Source organism: Haemaphysalis longicornis, unplaced genomic scaffold (genome assembly GCF_048455015.1).
Source record: "Haemaphysalis longicornis isolate Haplotype H1 unplaced genomic scaffold, Haemaphysalis longicornis Haplotype H1 scaffold_173, whole genome shotgun sequence".
NCBI lineage: Eukaryota > Metazoa > Arthropoda > Arachnida > Ixodida > Ixodidae > Haemaphysalis > Haemaphysalis longicornis.
Window position 1 is genome coordinate 354,660 of NW_027526278.1, and position 16,249 is coordinate 370,908.

At 52.5% G+C, this 16,249-nt stretch overlaps 2 protein-coding genes across 2 annotated transcripts; one reads left to right on the top strand and one right to left on the bottom strand.

The window, feature by feature from the left end:
• Positions 1-4,999: 4,999 nt before the first annotated feature.
• LOC144166475 (uncharacterized) lies at positions 5,000-6,651 on the bottom strand. The gene is made up of 2 exons (XM_077695984.1): positions 6,206-6,651; positions 5,000-5,738 (listed from the first exon to the last, which is right to left on the bottom strand). Exons 1-2 carry the CDS (start codon positions 6,553-6,555, stop codon positions 5,618-5,620), a joined length of 471 nt encoding a protein of 156 aa, XP_077552110.1. The 5' UTR covers positions 6,556-6,651; the 3' UTR covers positions 5,000-5,617.
• Positions 6,652-10,459: 3,808 nt separating this feature from the next.
• LOC144166477 (histone H2B-like) lies at positions 10,460-10,879 on the top strand. The gene has a single exon (XM_077695985.1). The coding sequence runs from the start codon at positions 10,477-10,479 to the stop codon at positions 10,816-10,818; it is 342 nt and encodes a 113-aa protein (XP_077552111.1). The 5' UTR covers positions 10,460-10,476; the 3' UTR covers positions 10,819-10,879.
• Positions 10,880-16,249: the final 5,370 nt, after the last annotated feature.

The window sequence follows — 16,249 nt, forward strand, 5'->3', positions numbered from 1 at the left end:
GGCTGGCAGCCCGCGCATGCGCAGCTCGGTACTGGAAAAAGGTCCATTCCGATCTCTGTGCATGCGCATGAAGTTTGTAAGGAACTATCAGACCACCAGGCAAGAAGCAAGAGTAGCAGCACACTTGCGTGCGGCGAGGTAGGGAAAGAAAGCTGCCGTTGACGAGGGTGCCATTTTTTTTGCCTGAAGAGAACTTATCGAACACCAGTGGTGAATGCCGCAACCAAAAAAAAAACCTTGAAATCTAAAATATAATGCTGTCTGTTTCATATATTCTGGCTGATAATTTGGTGGCACTATCAATACAACGCTAAAAAATTTATTTTCCAACGGCTTAGGTTACACGCAGCAAATTATTTTTGCTACACTACTTTCAGCTGCGCCGTGAAACGGTGTAGTCCGGCTATGTAAACCTTCACAGCACTGCCACAGAAAGTTTCCCCGAGTATACCTGGCTAGGGTAAAATTTGAACAGGAGACCCAAACGTACCCATAGGTCTGTGAACCTTGGATATCTTTCTGAAGCTTTAAGGAAAGTGACTAGCCAAAGAAAATCCATTATTACACATGAAAATGTGCCCTATGTAGACAAACACCGGACCATGCCTGGCAGGCACAACAAACAGGTTCCCAAAGCAAAATAAACTGAAACGACGTATTTTGGAGCTCAGTGAGGGCGCGAGTGTACACTCAGAAACAGCTGGCCCAACTTCTGCAAATGTCAAGGGCCACCCTTTTGCACTGAACCAACACAGCACATCCTACGCTTTCTAATAAAACACAGTGCTAATACACCACAACACAATATACAGCACAACAAGTAAGAAATCAAAATCCATCTAGGTGGCCACTGAGCAGCTCATAGCAATGAGCAGCGTCTCACATGACAACTTCAGACACATCACTTTACACTTAAGCGCTAACCACATGGAGCGATTTTTCCAGCGACATGACTAGGATCTGCAGTCGCTGATCTGAAGTCGCTGGCCGAGGCAAGCACGACAGTGACGGCTCGAGCGACTGAGGACGGCGATTGCAATGTTGCCGCACTGCGCATAGTAACGCGCAACTGGTACGCGGGTTGTTTACAAACATTTTTTGTTCATTTGTCATAAAAAGCATGACTAAAAAGTATTACGCCCTTCTACCTTGCTTTTTGCACTTCATTGCATCTCTAAAACTGGTTTGCTTTTCCTTCTGCGCCTCGTCTCTCGGTTCCAACATGAACGCCGTGAAGAATTCGCTTTGAAATCGTTTTTGCCAACGTTACTGGATAGGTCTAGTAATGTTTGTTTTTGCCACACGGGTCTCACCCAGTGTGTGTGGGAGCCTTCTTGCTTCTGCTACAGCATGTAAACAAACTTTGCCGTGCAAAGCTTTCTTTGCCGCTCCATCGCATACGCCATCTGCGCGGATTTTGCGCGTGCGCCAAATCCCCCCCCCCCCCGTTCTCTTCAAAAACCAGAGGTTGCGTGCACAAGTGGGGCTCCCTTATTGGCTAGTCGCTGAGGCCACTTCCGGGAGGCGAGCGACTGTTTCTGGCAGCGAAAAGTAGTTCGTCGGCGAAAAGCAGTTCGTCGCTTGCAAAATCACTCCATGTGGTTAGCACTTCAGGGATAGTAAGTAAGCAGACCTTATAAAACAAAATTAAGAGAAACAAATGAACCTGGGCATCTACAATTGCATTACAGGCAACACAACTGCTGCTAAAGGCCGTCAGCACAAACGCACAGTGAACACATTGACTAGTGAAAGTGAAGTTTGTATTGAAAATGTGCCATGAATGTGAACATTTTCTGATGGCTTACCCCCCACACACACGAATGAACGAGCAATTAGACGCCTTCTCTCTACGCGACAGCATGAGGCACTGGCTTAACCTTCGCTGAGCTTGAACACAAGACTGACACAATAAAGGACTTCAAAATAAGGGACTAAGGGACTTTTGCAGTAATACAGCTGTTGCTCTAAAATCAAGAAATTCAGAAGTAAAAGCAGATTGGGACATTGCCCGAGCCCAAGGATGTGGGTTCCAGTCCCGGCCATGACGGCCGCTTTTCTGACGGAGGTGAAAAGCAGAAATGCCTGTGTGTTCGAGATTTCGGCGCACGTTAAAGATGCCCAGGTGGTCAAAATTAATTTGGAGCCCTCCACTACAGCGGGGTTCACTGCCTGTGCAGCGTCGGCGCGTTAAACCCCACAATCATCAGATTGGGACATTGCAAGGCATGAATGGTTGGAGGTAAAGGAGGACTTCAATCTGCAGTGGACACAAACGGGTTGATGATATCCACTGACACATTATACCACACAAAAACACGGGTTCGATTCCTGGCCGCAGCGGCCGCTTTTCTGACGGAGGCGAAAAGCAAAAACGCCCGTGTGTACGAGATTTCGGCGCATGTTAAAGATCCCCAGGTGGTCAAAATTAATCCAGAGCCCTCCACTGCGGCACGCCTCATCGCCTGCATTGCGTCGGTGCGTTAAACCCTACAATCAATCAATCAGTCACATTATACCAGCCACTGCCCACGCGAGTTCTCTACGTAATACGCTGAATGAGCAGTTTCAAAGAATTCTCGACAGCATGGGTTGTAAAATAGCCGTTTTGGTACAACCGAAATGGCACATGCCCTGGACCTGAAACATGAAGTTTCCCAAGGCGCTCCACTCGCCGCGTCAGGAGCTCGGGGACTACCGCACGCTCATAGAAGTAGAGTAATGCGGGCAACATCTCTTCCTCCCAAAACTTCTTGTTGAAACTGATTCTTTCAACTGAAATGTCACGACCTGGCACATCGTGAGCGGTGTAGACTACAAAGTCACACCATTGCAGGCCTGTAACTGCAAGAAGCCCCTGCACCTGGTAGTAGTAGGCGTGGGACTTCTTCAGTGTGACATTGTTGCCGACAAGCTCACAGCAGAACTTTTTATCAGAGCAGGCAACCTCGGGTGTCTTTCCCTTTTGAGTGGAAGGGCATTTCACCTCGAGGAGCCCTGTGCCACTTGGCTCTCGGACAATGCCATCAGGTGAGGCAGCCAGAAAAGCGTACTTGTCGTGTATATGTAAGCCTGTGGGCTCAACAGTGACACCTACGTCATAGAGACTCTTGGTCTCTACGTAGCGCCGAATTGCCACAGGCTCCATTTCTTTCCCATAGCAACGCGGATCCTCCTCTGGGAGGACGTTGTTGCTATAGTACTGGAAAATTTCCTTTAGCAGGCTGTTTGGCTTCCTGCACCGCACGGCACGCTTAAAAAGGGATGCCGTTATGCGGCCCCTCCTTTCCTCCAACCACACACCATTATCGGCCTGGCCAACCGTCGCCAGGCGCACTGCCTCCCTCTCTTCCGCACACATGGGCACTAGTTTAGCAACGTGTGCACGAAAGAGTTCCCTACTTTCTACGGAGGTGAGGTCAGCCCCATCCGAGACAACAGGGACGACTGGGCCAGCGTTCTCTTGGCCGGCCAGAGCCACATGATCAGGAGGAGAGTCGCCACCTGCAGGGTCCCCTTCGTAGCGAAGCCACAGGATGCCTGGGTTGTTGGTGTGCAGGTGGTCAGCCAGGCCAGCAACATCCAGGGGGCCAACGGTTGGTGAGGGGCAGCTGTCCCTCTTTCTCTTCTCCAGCCGTGGCTGTCCAGTCTTCACCTTCCAGAAGGGAATCTCCTGCAGTGGCATAGGGCTGGGCCGACTGTGTCCTGCATAAAATGCACCGAGTTAATAAGCAGTAAGTGCAATCAACAAGTGCAGGGCATGGACAAGGACTATCGGTACTGATGAGATGTGAAGACCACCTAAGCAGGAAGCACAGATTTCACATTCTTGACACAGTGACTAGTTATGCAGGAAGCACAGATTTCATTGATTGATTTGTGGAGTTTAACATGCCGATGCAACATAGGCGATGAGGCGCACCGTAGTGCAGGGCTTCGGATTAATTTTGACCTCCCGGGGATCTTTTAACGTGCGCTGAAATCTCGCACACATGGGCGTTTTTGCTTTTCGCCTCTATCAGAAAAGCGGCCACCGTGGCCGGGAATCGAACCCGCGACCTTGTAGCACAGATTTCATTCTTGACACAGTGACTAGTTATAGAGCCACTGCAACTACAGTGGCATTGCTACTGCCACACTACAAGTTGGTTGGCTGTTGGTGGGTGATGTTTGCACTTTATTAAGCTAAAATTGCATGACTGCACTGTTTTTCAGCCTCTTCACGTTGACGAGATATGAAGTGTTTTCTTAACAGGACTGATCGGCCAAATGGTGCAGACTTAATTTTTTAAATGTCAGAATTCTGGTGTTTAAAATTCTGAGGCATGGCTGTAGCATGGGAAAACCTTTGCTGTAGAGAGAACCAGTGGCTTGCAAGTTAAAAAAGGTGCAGATCTTAATTACAGTTATTCAATTTTTCGCGATCAGTAACATTTATGCTGCTATTTTAAAATAAATGGGCAGACTGCAATATGGCAGTGAGTGTCAATGGGCCTCCTCGATTTACCAGTCCTGGACGGTCTGCGGGCAGTCCGAGGACTGCGTCCGGACCGGAGCTCCCATAGGAATACATGGGAGAATCAAGCGCCGGATTGCGTCTCGGGCAGTCCGCGGACAACCGGGACTGATAATCGAGGAGGCCCAATGTTGTAGGTACTTCATAGTGCTGCAAGGACAGTGACAAGAAATGACACAATAGGTAACACTTGCCACTGCATGCATACTGCTTCACCGGCACATTCCTATTTTAATTGAACAACATTTTTAGAACAGTCTCCAGCTTGCGTGCAGCTGCAGACAGTGGCCTAGTCAGATATGGGATTTGTTAGTTCTACGCAAACAAGGTGAATCTTACTCACTTGAAGGATGAAAGGCATAACAGCTTCAGGCAACATTTCAGCATGATACAGTTGCCGTGAACCGAAATTTCACTCACATTCCCAAGACAGCGCCAAATTCAACACCAGGAAACTTACCAGTGTGTTGAACTGTATGTACAGAGCATACACAATAGTATAGTTGAAAGCTTTATGACTGTAAACACGGGAGCGCGTGCTGCTCAACACATGCCAGAGCACTCTGGTGAGAAGCTGGCATGCTCTGACAGTTTGTTCGGTTGGCGTGCACACTTCCTGAAAGCACTTTATGGTGCGGCTGCTTGCTGCATTAATTACGTCATGGATAACACATTTTTTATCACCCTATTGGGCAGCGAAACGCAAACATTTTAATGCGTTCACTCCATTTTTGCGCTTGATAAAAAGCCCCTCATCGGCACATGTATTCTTTAGGATCGTTTCCAGATATCTGACGCAGCTACCGCAGCAGACAACAGCGCAATAAACACTTGTCAGGGAGCGGATCCACCAAACGTACGAACTACACGAGTTAGCCATCCCTCCGCTACACCACTTTGCATGCACTGAGCGACGCGCGCTCCCGGGTTTACTGTCAAGGCTTTCGACTACCTATGCAAGTTATTGATGTGAAGTAACACAAGCCGTGTGGCCTGAGCGAGCTGGATATTTAACTATATCCATTACCTGTGAATAAAAATTATTTGAATATCATGCATTGCAAATGCACCACATTTTCTGCCTCGGCACCCTCCTTTCATTCAGCAGTTGTTACCTTTGTAGGGGACATTCCATACGGACGGCACGTCTGTGCAGGAAGGCTCCTTCAAGTCGATAACCGCGTACAGCAAGGCGGCAACGTGCTGACACGTTTCGCTGAGACTGTTGTGATGACAAAAAAGATAAACCAACAATATGAACACCCACGTAATTTCGCAACAGGGGAAACAGGGACCGCCGTAAACATTGTAGCAAAATATGACACGATGCTTTTGTGCTTAGCTGCGCCGCTCTTTGTAGCCACGCAATGTTTCAACTCGTTATCGTAGTCATATCAACAAGCTTCAGCGCCTACGGAAACGCGCTTCATGACTGCGCACGCTGCAGCCGTCTTGCTTTTCTGTCAGTACTCACTCTCGCAACCCAGCCTCGAACCCTAACGTAGCACGTTTTGTTTTAAGGCATCTGTTATGCGCAGCGCGGCTTGTCGAGCCGGGAAACCGAACGCAGCGCGCACGATGAAGCTGTCTGTCGCGATTGGGCTTTCGCCCAAGGAGCGGCAAGGCCGACACTGCTACGTTTGCTATCGCTAGTTCCGTTCTGAAAGTAACAAAGGAAATAATGCTTACCCTGCTGGGCATTCGCAGTACGCTGCGAGAACGGTCGCAGAGCCGGACTCCAGGAGCGCAAGCTGCTTATAGTGCCCAGACTTCATGGAAGGCACGCACGTGCTCCGCACGTAAACGCCAGCTTCTGCCGCCCGCCACACCACGTTTCGGATGAAATACTCAACTTTAAAGTTCCACCCGCGAGACCGTTGCCGGTCGCAGAATCCGGCAGCCACATCGCCGAAGTGCCTGTCCAGCTGCGCCTTTGTGAAATAAGGCGCGTCGCGGAAGTCAATGTTCCAGTTACCTTCATTGTAGGCACTAAAAAACGTCTGGCACGTCGCAGAGGGCAGGCTACTTGCGCATGCCATCCTCGCGGTCGCAGGGATGCGCAAGAAAAACGCGTGTGGTCAACTACAAGAAGTAACACACACACACACCAAACGCGCTGCGAGGAATGGCCGAATGGCGGTCCGGGCAGTGCGCATCGGGATCCGTGAGGGGGCGGGGTTGCAGCCAATTTTAGTTCATACAAACGGCCGCTAGACGGACCGGTACTGGAAAAAGGTGGATTCTTCTCACCGCCGTTTTTTGGGCACTATTCGGCTGTAAACAGACTCCCCTCAACACACTGAACATGGGCTACTCCCTAACAATCGCAACCTTTAACTGCCGCGGATTGACGAGGCCTCCTAAGCAGGCCGAAGTAATTGAGTTAGCCCGCTCAAAGAATATTGACATTTTGGTTCTGCAGGAGACCTACCTCCACCGAGCAGGGCAGATTAGGCAGTTCGACAGCAATTTTGGCACCAGATCTCTCTGGAGTTTCGGGGGGACGGGCTCTCGTTGCGTTGGCATTGTTTTGATGCCGCGATACACGGGCTCGATCCTTCGTCACTCCCGCGACTCTGACGGCCGCTTGCTCTCGATCGACCTAGACTGTGGCACGCGCATCGTGAATGTTTACGCCCCTAACACTAGGCCGGCCGGACCGCAAAGGGATTTTTTCAAGACGCTCGACTCCTATCTCGTAGGCCCGTCGCGTCTTGTTTTGGTAGGAGATTTTAACTGCACGTTGTTCGCGTCCGATCGCTTATCGCACTGCGGTGTACCTCGGCGCCGAGAGCCTGGCAGTGGGTGCACGGCGCTTCGGGAGTTGGTAGACGACCTGGGGCTGGTCGATGCCTGGTCATTACTTCGGCAGGGCCAGTCAGGAATGACTTGGACCGGCCGGGGCGCACAGAGCAGGCTCGATCGGTTCTATGTCTCTCCGTCGCTAGCCCCGCGCCTGCATTCCATCTGGAAGGTCGCCTCGGCGCTTTCCGATCATCAGTCTGTTGCGTTGCGCCTCGCGGATTCCGACTTCGTGCCATCCTCGCGAGGGCCTTGGCGTCTGAACCCGCGACTGCTCGAAAGCTCGTGCGTTATGGCACAGGTAGAACACCTCGTGGCCCAGAGGGCGTCGGGCCTCGATGCGGAGCGGTGGGATGACTTTAAAAATGAAGTGCGCGAGTGTCTCAGGGCCTGGGGCAAGCGGCTGGCACAGGAGGAGCGCGCGGCGATTCAAGTCGTGTCAGACGCGATCCTCCTGCTCTCGTCGCCTGTTTCCTGCGGCCCTGGGGTAGCCGCTGCACTTGTTGAGCTTCGAAGGGAGCATCGCCGCCTCCTTCGTATCCGATGGGATGGCTTACGCGCTATCGCTCGCGCCGAACGTTGGGAAATGGAAACTTGGTGTTCGCGAAGTATTTTGAGGCGTAGGCTTGCGCGATCCAATCCGCCGCTTTCGTCTGTAATCGATCCGCATTCAGGAGCTGTTGTGAGCACGCCGGACACTGTTTTGGACGCAGCGCGCCGGTTTTACGTTGACCTATACACGGCGGAGGCAGTAACACCTGAACTGCTTCCCCTAGAAGGGCCACAGGACCCATCCGTCGTGAGCGATAACCCTATTACCGAGGGCGAATTATTCGAAGCACTCCGAACATCAAAACACAATCGTAGCCCAGGTTCGGATGGTCTACCTCCCGAGTTTTACCTAAAGTTTTGGGAGCAGTTAAAGCAGCCTTTCACAGCCCTTGTGAACAGGCTGCTGAGTGGTGGGGTTTTGTCAGCGTCTCAAAGAGAAGGGCTAATCACTCTCCTGTGTAAGGATGAGTCGAGGAGCTCCGATCTGCGAGCCTGGCGCCCCATCACGCTGCTCAATTGCGATTACAAGTTAATTGCCAAGTGCCTCGCCACAAGGCTCACTGCTCACATAGATGCAATAGTCGGTCCGTACCAGACGTGCTGCGTGCCGTTTCGTTCGGCGCAGCTGTACGGCTTTGCTCTCAGAGACTTGCTAGAATGGGCCAATAATAAAAATCTTTCCGGTTTACTTTGTATCTTTGATCAGGAGAAGGCTTTCGATAGAGTTAGCCACGACTATATTTTCCAAACTCTTGCGAACGCGGGCCTAGCAGATAACTTCCAGAAAATGGTTCGCACTTTATATAATGGGCCAACATCCGCGCTTTCCATCCACGGCCGCGTCTCGGATAGTTTTTCGATTAATCGCGGGGTAAGGCAGGGCTGTCCTCTCAGCCCTGTCCTGTATGTTTTGGCTATCGAACCGCTTCTTCAAAGACTCGCGTCCGATCCACGCATAGGTAGTTTTCCGCTGCCGCCGGGTGCCCCGCGTGTTCCCATCTTCGCCTACGCCGATGATCTGACGACCGTCGTGCCAGACGAGAGCTCTCTCTGCTCCGCGCTGGCCGTGATCGATCGGTATGGCCAGGCAAGTGGCGCGCGGCTCAACACCGCCAAATGTTCGGTGATGTACCTGCGGGATGCACCACCGCAACCAAAACATGGGCTACCGGTGGCTTCGGAAGTTAAGATCCTTGGCTATCGCTTTTCCGCTTCTGGTCCCGCCCCCAGCAATTGGCATGGCGCGTTAATTAAACTACAAATAAAGGCTCGTAATTTTTGAAACCCTGCGCTGCCCAGTGACTGCTCGCGCCACGATCGCGCGGACTTTGCTGTTTACGCTGTTAAGCTACATCGCCTCAGTCATGACCGTGCCCGCGCGAACCAAACTGGAGGCGGAGCGCATCGTGTTTCGTTTCCTCTGGGGCGGCAAGCCGGACAGGGTCAAGAGGCACATAGTACAACTGCCCAGAAGGAAGGGAGGCCTTGGCCTCACCGATGTGGGAGTTCTAGCGACAGCGCTGCACGTAAAGTGGACGCAGGTGGCACTGGGCTGTGACATTCCACTTACCAGTTGTCTCCCGTCCTATTTTCTTAGTACTCGTCTTGGTTTGTTTATGCAGAGCTCCGTCCGCAATAACGTCGTTCGTGCTGGCACTCCTTCGCTGTTTTATAACGGGGCAGCTAATGCCCTGTTTCGCCTACCGCAAGCGGTTCCCGATATCAACGTTTTCGCGTCGCCGCTGAAGGACCTGGCAGAGATACTGTCCCCCAGCCTCCCGCGTCACTTGAAGCAGTACACGCTCATAAATTGGAATCCAAAATGGAAATTAATTCTGGCAGATTTTCTAGAACCCCGCAGGGCATCTTTCCAATGGCTTTTGGCACGCGGGAGCCTCTTTTTCTACACCAGACGCACTCGTGCACCTGTGGGATTGGTTCCGGCGCACCGCAGGGCACTTTGTTCTGTGGGGCGGCCGAGTCCACGATGCACATCTTTTTGGAGTGCGCGATTCCGCAGGCGCTCTTACGCAAAGTAGCCCAAATATTTGATGTTCCTGGTATTCCATACGAAACAGTGCGGTTCCTAAACCCACTCCCGCGCGCAGCAATCAACCAGTTCGTCTTGCTCCTGGTAGAATGTTCATATCAAGTATGGCTGGCCCGCTGCGCTGTCACTCACTCGGAGCGGCGGCCAGGCCTCCATGACGTACTTGCAAAAGTACGGAAAGAGGTCTGGTTTCACCTGCAAAGAGAGCAGCGGCGGCTTGGGGCCCAGGGCTTCATCTCCACTTGGTGTTCACCGGCAGTAATTTTCGAGGAGGCCATTGGAAAAATCTCTGTCACATTTTAATGCTTCTCCTTTTTTGCAGATCGACCCCATATAAGTATCACGGTAGTAACGGTTTTTTCCCTTTCGTACAGAAATGAAGAGACGGCCGACCATCGCCCCCCTATGCCCAGGGGTAAGGGCCGCCACTCAGAAAAAAAAATACTCCCCTTCGGGGGGGGCTTACCATGAGTGGCGTAGTTGGATGATGATGGTTGGCTGGGTTCTGTAGCCCTGGGGTGCGGCACTCATGTGCCAAACCCTCCACCATCTGACAATGGTAGGCAAAGCACAGAAGAACGTGCGCGCCACGGACAAGAAGAAGAAGAAGCGCCGCAGGAAGGAGAGCTTCTCCATCTACATCTACAAGGTGCTCAAGCAAGTGCACCCCGACACTGGCGTTTCCAGCAAGGCCATGTCCATCATGAAAAGCTTCGTGAACGACATCTTCGAGCGCATCGCGGCCGAGTCCTCGCGCCTGGCACACTACAACAAGCGATCCACCATCACGAGCCGCGAGATTCAGACCGCCGTGCGCCTGCTGCTACCGGGCGAACTTGCCAAGCACGCCGTCTCCGAGGGAACCAAGGCTGTCACCAAGTACACCAGCTCCAAGTAGGCCTTCGGAGGAGCCCCCACAGGCGACCACCATCAACCAAAAACGGCCCTTATTGGGGCCAACCAGTTGCGTGCAGTAGCTGGAGATGATGCTGCTGCTACCAGCCACCCACCCTGCTCTTTTCTCTCTTGGAAAATTGCTGCTGCTGCTGTTATTCTCGTGTCAGCATCGCATTTCTGGCCGCTGTTGACATGGCCGACATACCAGCTGTGCAATGATGGCAAAAAAAAGTAAAAGTCAGCATCAAAAAAAAAGAAAAATAAGCACACACGCACACACATACATACAAACCCATCCTGCTGGGAGCAGTTGCTTCACTCGGTGTTGTCAGATTGATGCACAGATTTCGTAGGCTAATAGGAAACCTTGCGATTCAAGCTTTATTTATTTCTTGCGAGGGACTGTATACCCTCAGGGTGGCAAGGTTCAAGATTTAACAGCAGGGATAAGTTTTATTCCTGCAAGCACTGGTACAAGTGTTTGTATGTTTTTGGTGAAAAATAAGCAAACTGAATCAATATTCTAACATTTGGCTCGAGTTTTGTTACCGAAAAGAAAAAAAAAACGATGTCCAGATACCGACCACCGTTTTCCAAATGCAATGCTGCTGTTTTGGAATTGCTGCTTGAAAAACTCGTGTAGCGAGTGTTGTAACGAATCAGGCAAGCTTCTCGCTTATCTGATGAGGTTCCCCACGAAAGGAAAGCATCAGAAAAATTACTGAGTGGTTCAGTTTAAAAGGAAGAAAAAAATAGACTGGTGATAACAGAAACATCAGTTGCGCCAGCGACCTGCGTGAATCGAGTCCATTTTCGCAGCAGCAACAGCTTTCGGCGTCCCCACTAGACGCCGCGGGCACTCTTTCGCTGCAGCCACCTGACTGGCTAGTCCCCTAGCCAATCAGGCCTTGCGGAACCTGATGGTCCGCACTCTCGCACGACATCGGAGCGGGGGGTTCCCCCTCCTTCAGTTCGCCTCCGCTCGTCTACCGTGCGCACGGTCGGTTGTTTTCTTTCATCGTCGCGCGCTCGCTACTACCGCACTCGTCATGTCTGGTCGCGGCAAAGGTGGCAAAGGACTCGGCATGTGAGCGGTGCTGTGTGCGTGCGTGTTTTGTGTTCCCAGTGCTTGTGTCAAGCCCTGTTTCTCTTGGTTGGATACGAAAGCCACAAGACATCGAAAGGGTGAGTCGTTGGGGTTCTTTGTTTGCCAGGCGCGAGTGTTTGGTAGGAGTGTATTCTCTTTGCCTTTCGCGCTCGCCATGGCGGCGCAGGCCGCGCGGCTTAGGCCCTTCACGTTCTTCGCTCGTCTCCCGAAAGGGGTGACAAATGTCGAGCTCACAAAAATTCTCGTTCAGCAGTTTTCGAAGCAGGAATTGGGTGGAGTGCAGGATTTTGGCGCGGGTCGTTTTGAGATCTTTTTCAAGACCAAACCTGCAGTGGAGCGTTTCTTAGCTAGCCCTGTTGTCACTGTTCGCGAGCAGGAGATCCGTTTTGAATATCGAGGTTCACAGGCGAAGGTTGTGCGAGTGTTGCATTACCCTAATGATCAACAGGACGAGGCTTTGTGCCGCGCCCTCGGCGTCTATGGGCAGGTGCATAGCTGTTCAAAGGAGAGCGTGTCGGGATTCCCAGGCGTGTGGTCAGGCATTCGGAGGTTGCGTGTGGACATGAATCGAGCAGTGCCAAACTTGGTTCTTGTGGGGAGATTCACTGTGCAGTGCGAGTACGAGGGTGTCGTGCGTCTTTGCATCCGCTGTGGCTTTCCTGCCCACTACGCGGCTGCATGCACGACGCCCAAGTGCAAACGCTGCGAGCTGTTCGGCCACGAACAGTGTGAAAAACCCTGCACCAAGTGCGGTGGCGACCATGCCATCTCTGAGTGCACCTTCCGCTCGTTTGCGATGGTCACTCAAGGGCCGCCACGTCCCGCGGGACAGGCCGCTAAGCCAGTAGTTCCTGAGGAGGAAAACGGCTCAAACCCAAGCAGCAGCTCGGGCCAGAGTAGCCTAGACAGCGCGGGTGATGGCGAGAGCGCCGAACCCGCGAGAGAAACACTCAAGGAGCCATTGGTAGCCCCTAACCCTGAGCAATCGGCCCCCGATGCCGCCGCGGCGGAAGTGGAGCCAGCCGAAAAGCCAGAAGCTGTGTTTGAGGAGGCGCCCAAACCGGCCAGGAGAAGGAAGAGGCCACGCCAGAGGGGGAAGGTGCGTAACCCCACGTTGGAGACGAGTACAATCGGCGCATCAGACGATGAGCACTCCCGAGCCTCACAAGAGGCCCCTGCAGAAAAACGGCCTGCTGTAGAGGAGCCTGAGGTTGCGGGAAGCGAGGACAACAGCAGCTCAGACAGTGAGATGACTGCTGATGATTCTTCGTCTTCAGACAGCGAGGAATCTATGCAGGAAGCCTTGCAGGACGCTGTGAGTCCTCATACAAGTACTCAGGATAGTGTAGAGATTTCTCTACCAAGAGTCTAGACCGAGCCCCTCCAAACCAACATGGAAATTAAGCCCCCTTCGGTCTTCCTTCCACTAGTTGCCCCGTTGGCATTTCTGGTTCTCTATCAGCTTCTTTTTCCACCTTTCATGGCCTTTTCCTTAACAATAGCTACCTTCAATTGCCGCGGCTTCACGAAACCTTCCAAGCAGGCAGAGGTGCTAGAGCTAGCTAAATCAAAACATGTCGACATCCTCCTGCTACAGGAAACCTATATTCACTCGGTAGCACAGATTCGCAATTTTGACAGCCTTTTTAAAACGAGATCCTTGTGGAGTTTTGGCAGAACTGGCTCTTGCGGTGTGGCGATTGTGCTGATGCCGCATTTTGAGGGCAATGTTCTTCGCCACTCCCGAGACTCGGAAGGCAGCAAAATGTGGATCGATCTCGACTGTGGTATCCGTGTTGTAAACATATATGCCCCCAGCAAGCCCCGATCCAAACAGGCTGAATTCTTCAAGACTTTGGACGACATCATGTTAGGGCCTTCCCGCGTGGTCGTGGCAGGGGATTTCAATGTTGTTTTGAATACAACTGATCGCTCCTCCAACCGCGGAAGAACAGCCCTTAAAGATTACAGTGGTGTAAAGGCACTCCGAGCTCTAGTGAATGAACTAGACTTGGTAGACGCCTGGCGTGCACTGCGGCCTGGACAAGCGGGGATGACTTGGACTGGCCGGGGTTCGCAGAGCCGGCTAGACCAATTTTATGCATCTCCATCGCTAGCAGCCAGTATGCACTCCACCTGGATTACGCCGTCAGCGCTCAGCGACCACCATCTCGCTGTCCTGCGCTTTGCGGACCCAGAATGGACACCGCGCGAACGTGGGACTTGGCGCCTCAATGCGCGGCTCCTGCACGATCCAGAAATTGTCACTGATGTGGGGATGCTCATTGACAACTTCCTGAACACAGAGCTCGAGCCCACAGATTGGGATGAGCTTAAAAACAGAGTAAGGGAGCGTCTTCAAACATGGGGCAGAAAGCGAGCTCGTGAGGAGCGAGCCCAAATAACCATTGTTTCCGATGCCATCCTATTACTGTCGTCACCCCTCTCTCGCGGTTCTGGTGTCATAGCGGCCCTTGCAGAGCTCCGCAAAGAATATCGGCGCCTGCTAAGGCATCGTTGGGATGCTATGAGGGCCTTGGCAAGAGCAGAGCGCTGGGAGTCGGAGGCATGGTGCGCACGTAACATACTTCGTCGCCGCCTCGCCCGTCGTGCCCCTGCTCTTTCGCTAGTGATCAACCCCCAAACTGGACAGATAGCTAGTACTCCGGACGCAGTCCTAGATGCAGCTCGTCTTTTCTACAGTGAACTATATGAGCAACAAGCTACAACACCAGAGCTCTTCCCTCTAGTTGGGCCTCAGGAACCATTCGAGGTAACTGATTCACCCCTGACGGAGGGGGAGCTCTTCGAGGCATAAATCCAAGCTGTCGAGAAGTCCAGGCTCAGATGGGCTCACCCCAGAATTTTACCTCAAGTTCTGGGGGAGGCTGGGCAAGCCATTCACCTCGCTGGCTAACAAGATGCTGAGCAGTGGTTGTCTTAGTGTTTCTCAAAGGGAGGGGCTCATCAATCTCCTTTGCAAGGACGAGGCGAGACGCTCCGACCTGCGAGCATGGCGACCAATTACATTGCTCAACTGCGATTACAAGATGATTGCAAAGTGCATAGCCACGAGACTCACTGATGCCCTGGACATAATCCTTGGTCCGTATCAGGCTTGTTGCGTGCCGGGCTGTTCAGCACAACTGCATGGCTTCGGCATTCGGGATCTGCTCGAATGGGCCGAGTCGAGGAACCTACAGGGCCTTCTTTGCTCATTCGACCAAGAAAAAGCATTTGACGTCATCAGCCATAGCTACATATTCAACACCCTCCAACAGGCTAGCATAGGGGCGAACGTGCAAAAGATGGTGCGTGCAGTATACAGTGGGCCCACTTCTGCCGTCACCATTCAGGGTCTTGTGTCCGAGAGGTTCTCTGTTGGGCGTGGAGTTCGGCAGGGCTGTCCTCTGAGCCCTGTCCTCTACGTCCTAGCTATTGAACCTCTGTTGCAGCGGCTCGCTAGCGATCCCCAAGTAGGCAGATTCCCGCTCCCACCGGAGGCTCCCCCGGCAGCCATTTTTGCCTATGCAGACGACCTGACTCTGGTACTGCCTGATGAGCGCTCGCTCATGAGGGCAATGGCCATCATCCAGATGTATGGGCAGGCGAGCGGGGCTAAGCTGAATACCGCAAAGAGCTCAGTCATGTACCTGCGCAACCCTGCATCGTGTCCGCAACATGGCCTTCCCATCGCTTCCGAAGTCAAAGTACTGGGTTATCGCTTTGGTCCCAATGGCCCCTCTCCCAGCAATTGGACTGCTGCACTGACAAAGCTCGAGTCGAGGGTGCGGGACTACCGGCAGCTCAATTGCCCCGTCACCGCCCGAGCCACAATTGCTCGGACCCTCTTACTATCAGTGCTCAGCTACGTCACCAGCATCATGCCTATCCTAGCACCAACCAAGCAGGAGGTGAAACGTGTCGTATTCCGATTCGTATGGAACGGTAAACCTGACAAAGTCAAAAGAGATATTGTGAAGCTCCCCAAGAAGAGAGGCGGCCTTGGCCTTTCCGACCTAAGCATCCTAGCTACTGCCTTGCATGTCAAATGGACGAATACAGCCCTCAACACCGACATGTCTCTGACTCGATCTTTAGCTTCCTACCTCCTAAGCACCCGTCTACGTTTGTTCTCCCAGAGCCGCTTATGTAACAACGTTCCACGAGCAGGGGAGCCATCCCCATTCTAGCGCGGAGCAGCTAACGCCCTGGCAGACATCCAGGAAGTACTCCCAAAGTTTGACATACTTGGTACTCCACTGAAAGATTTGGTCGCCTGCTCACGCCAGCTTTGCCTCTGCATTTGGCCTGCTACTCCCTC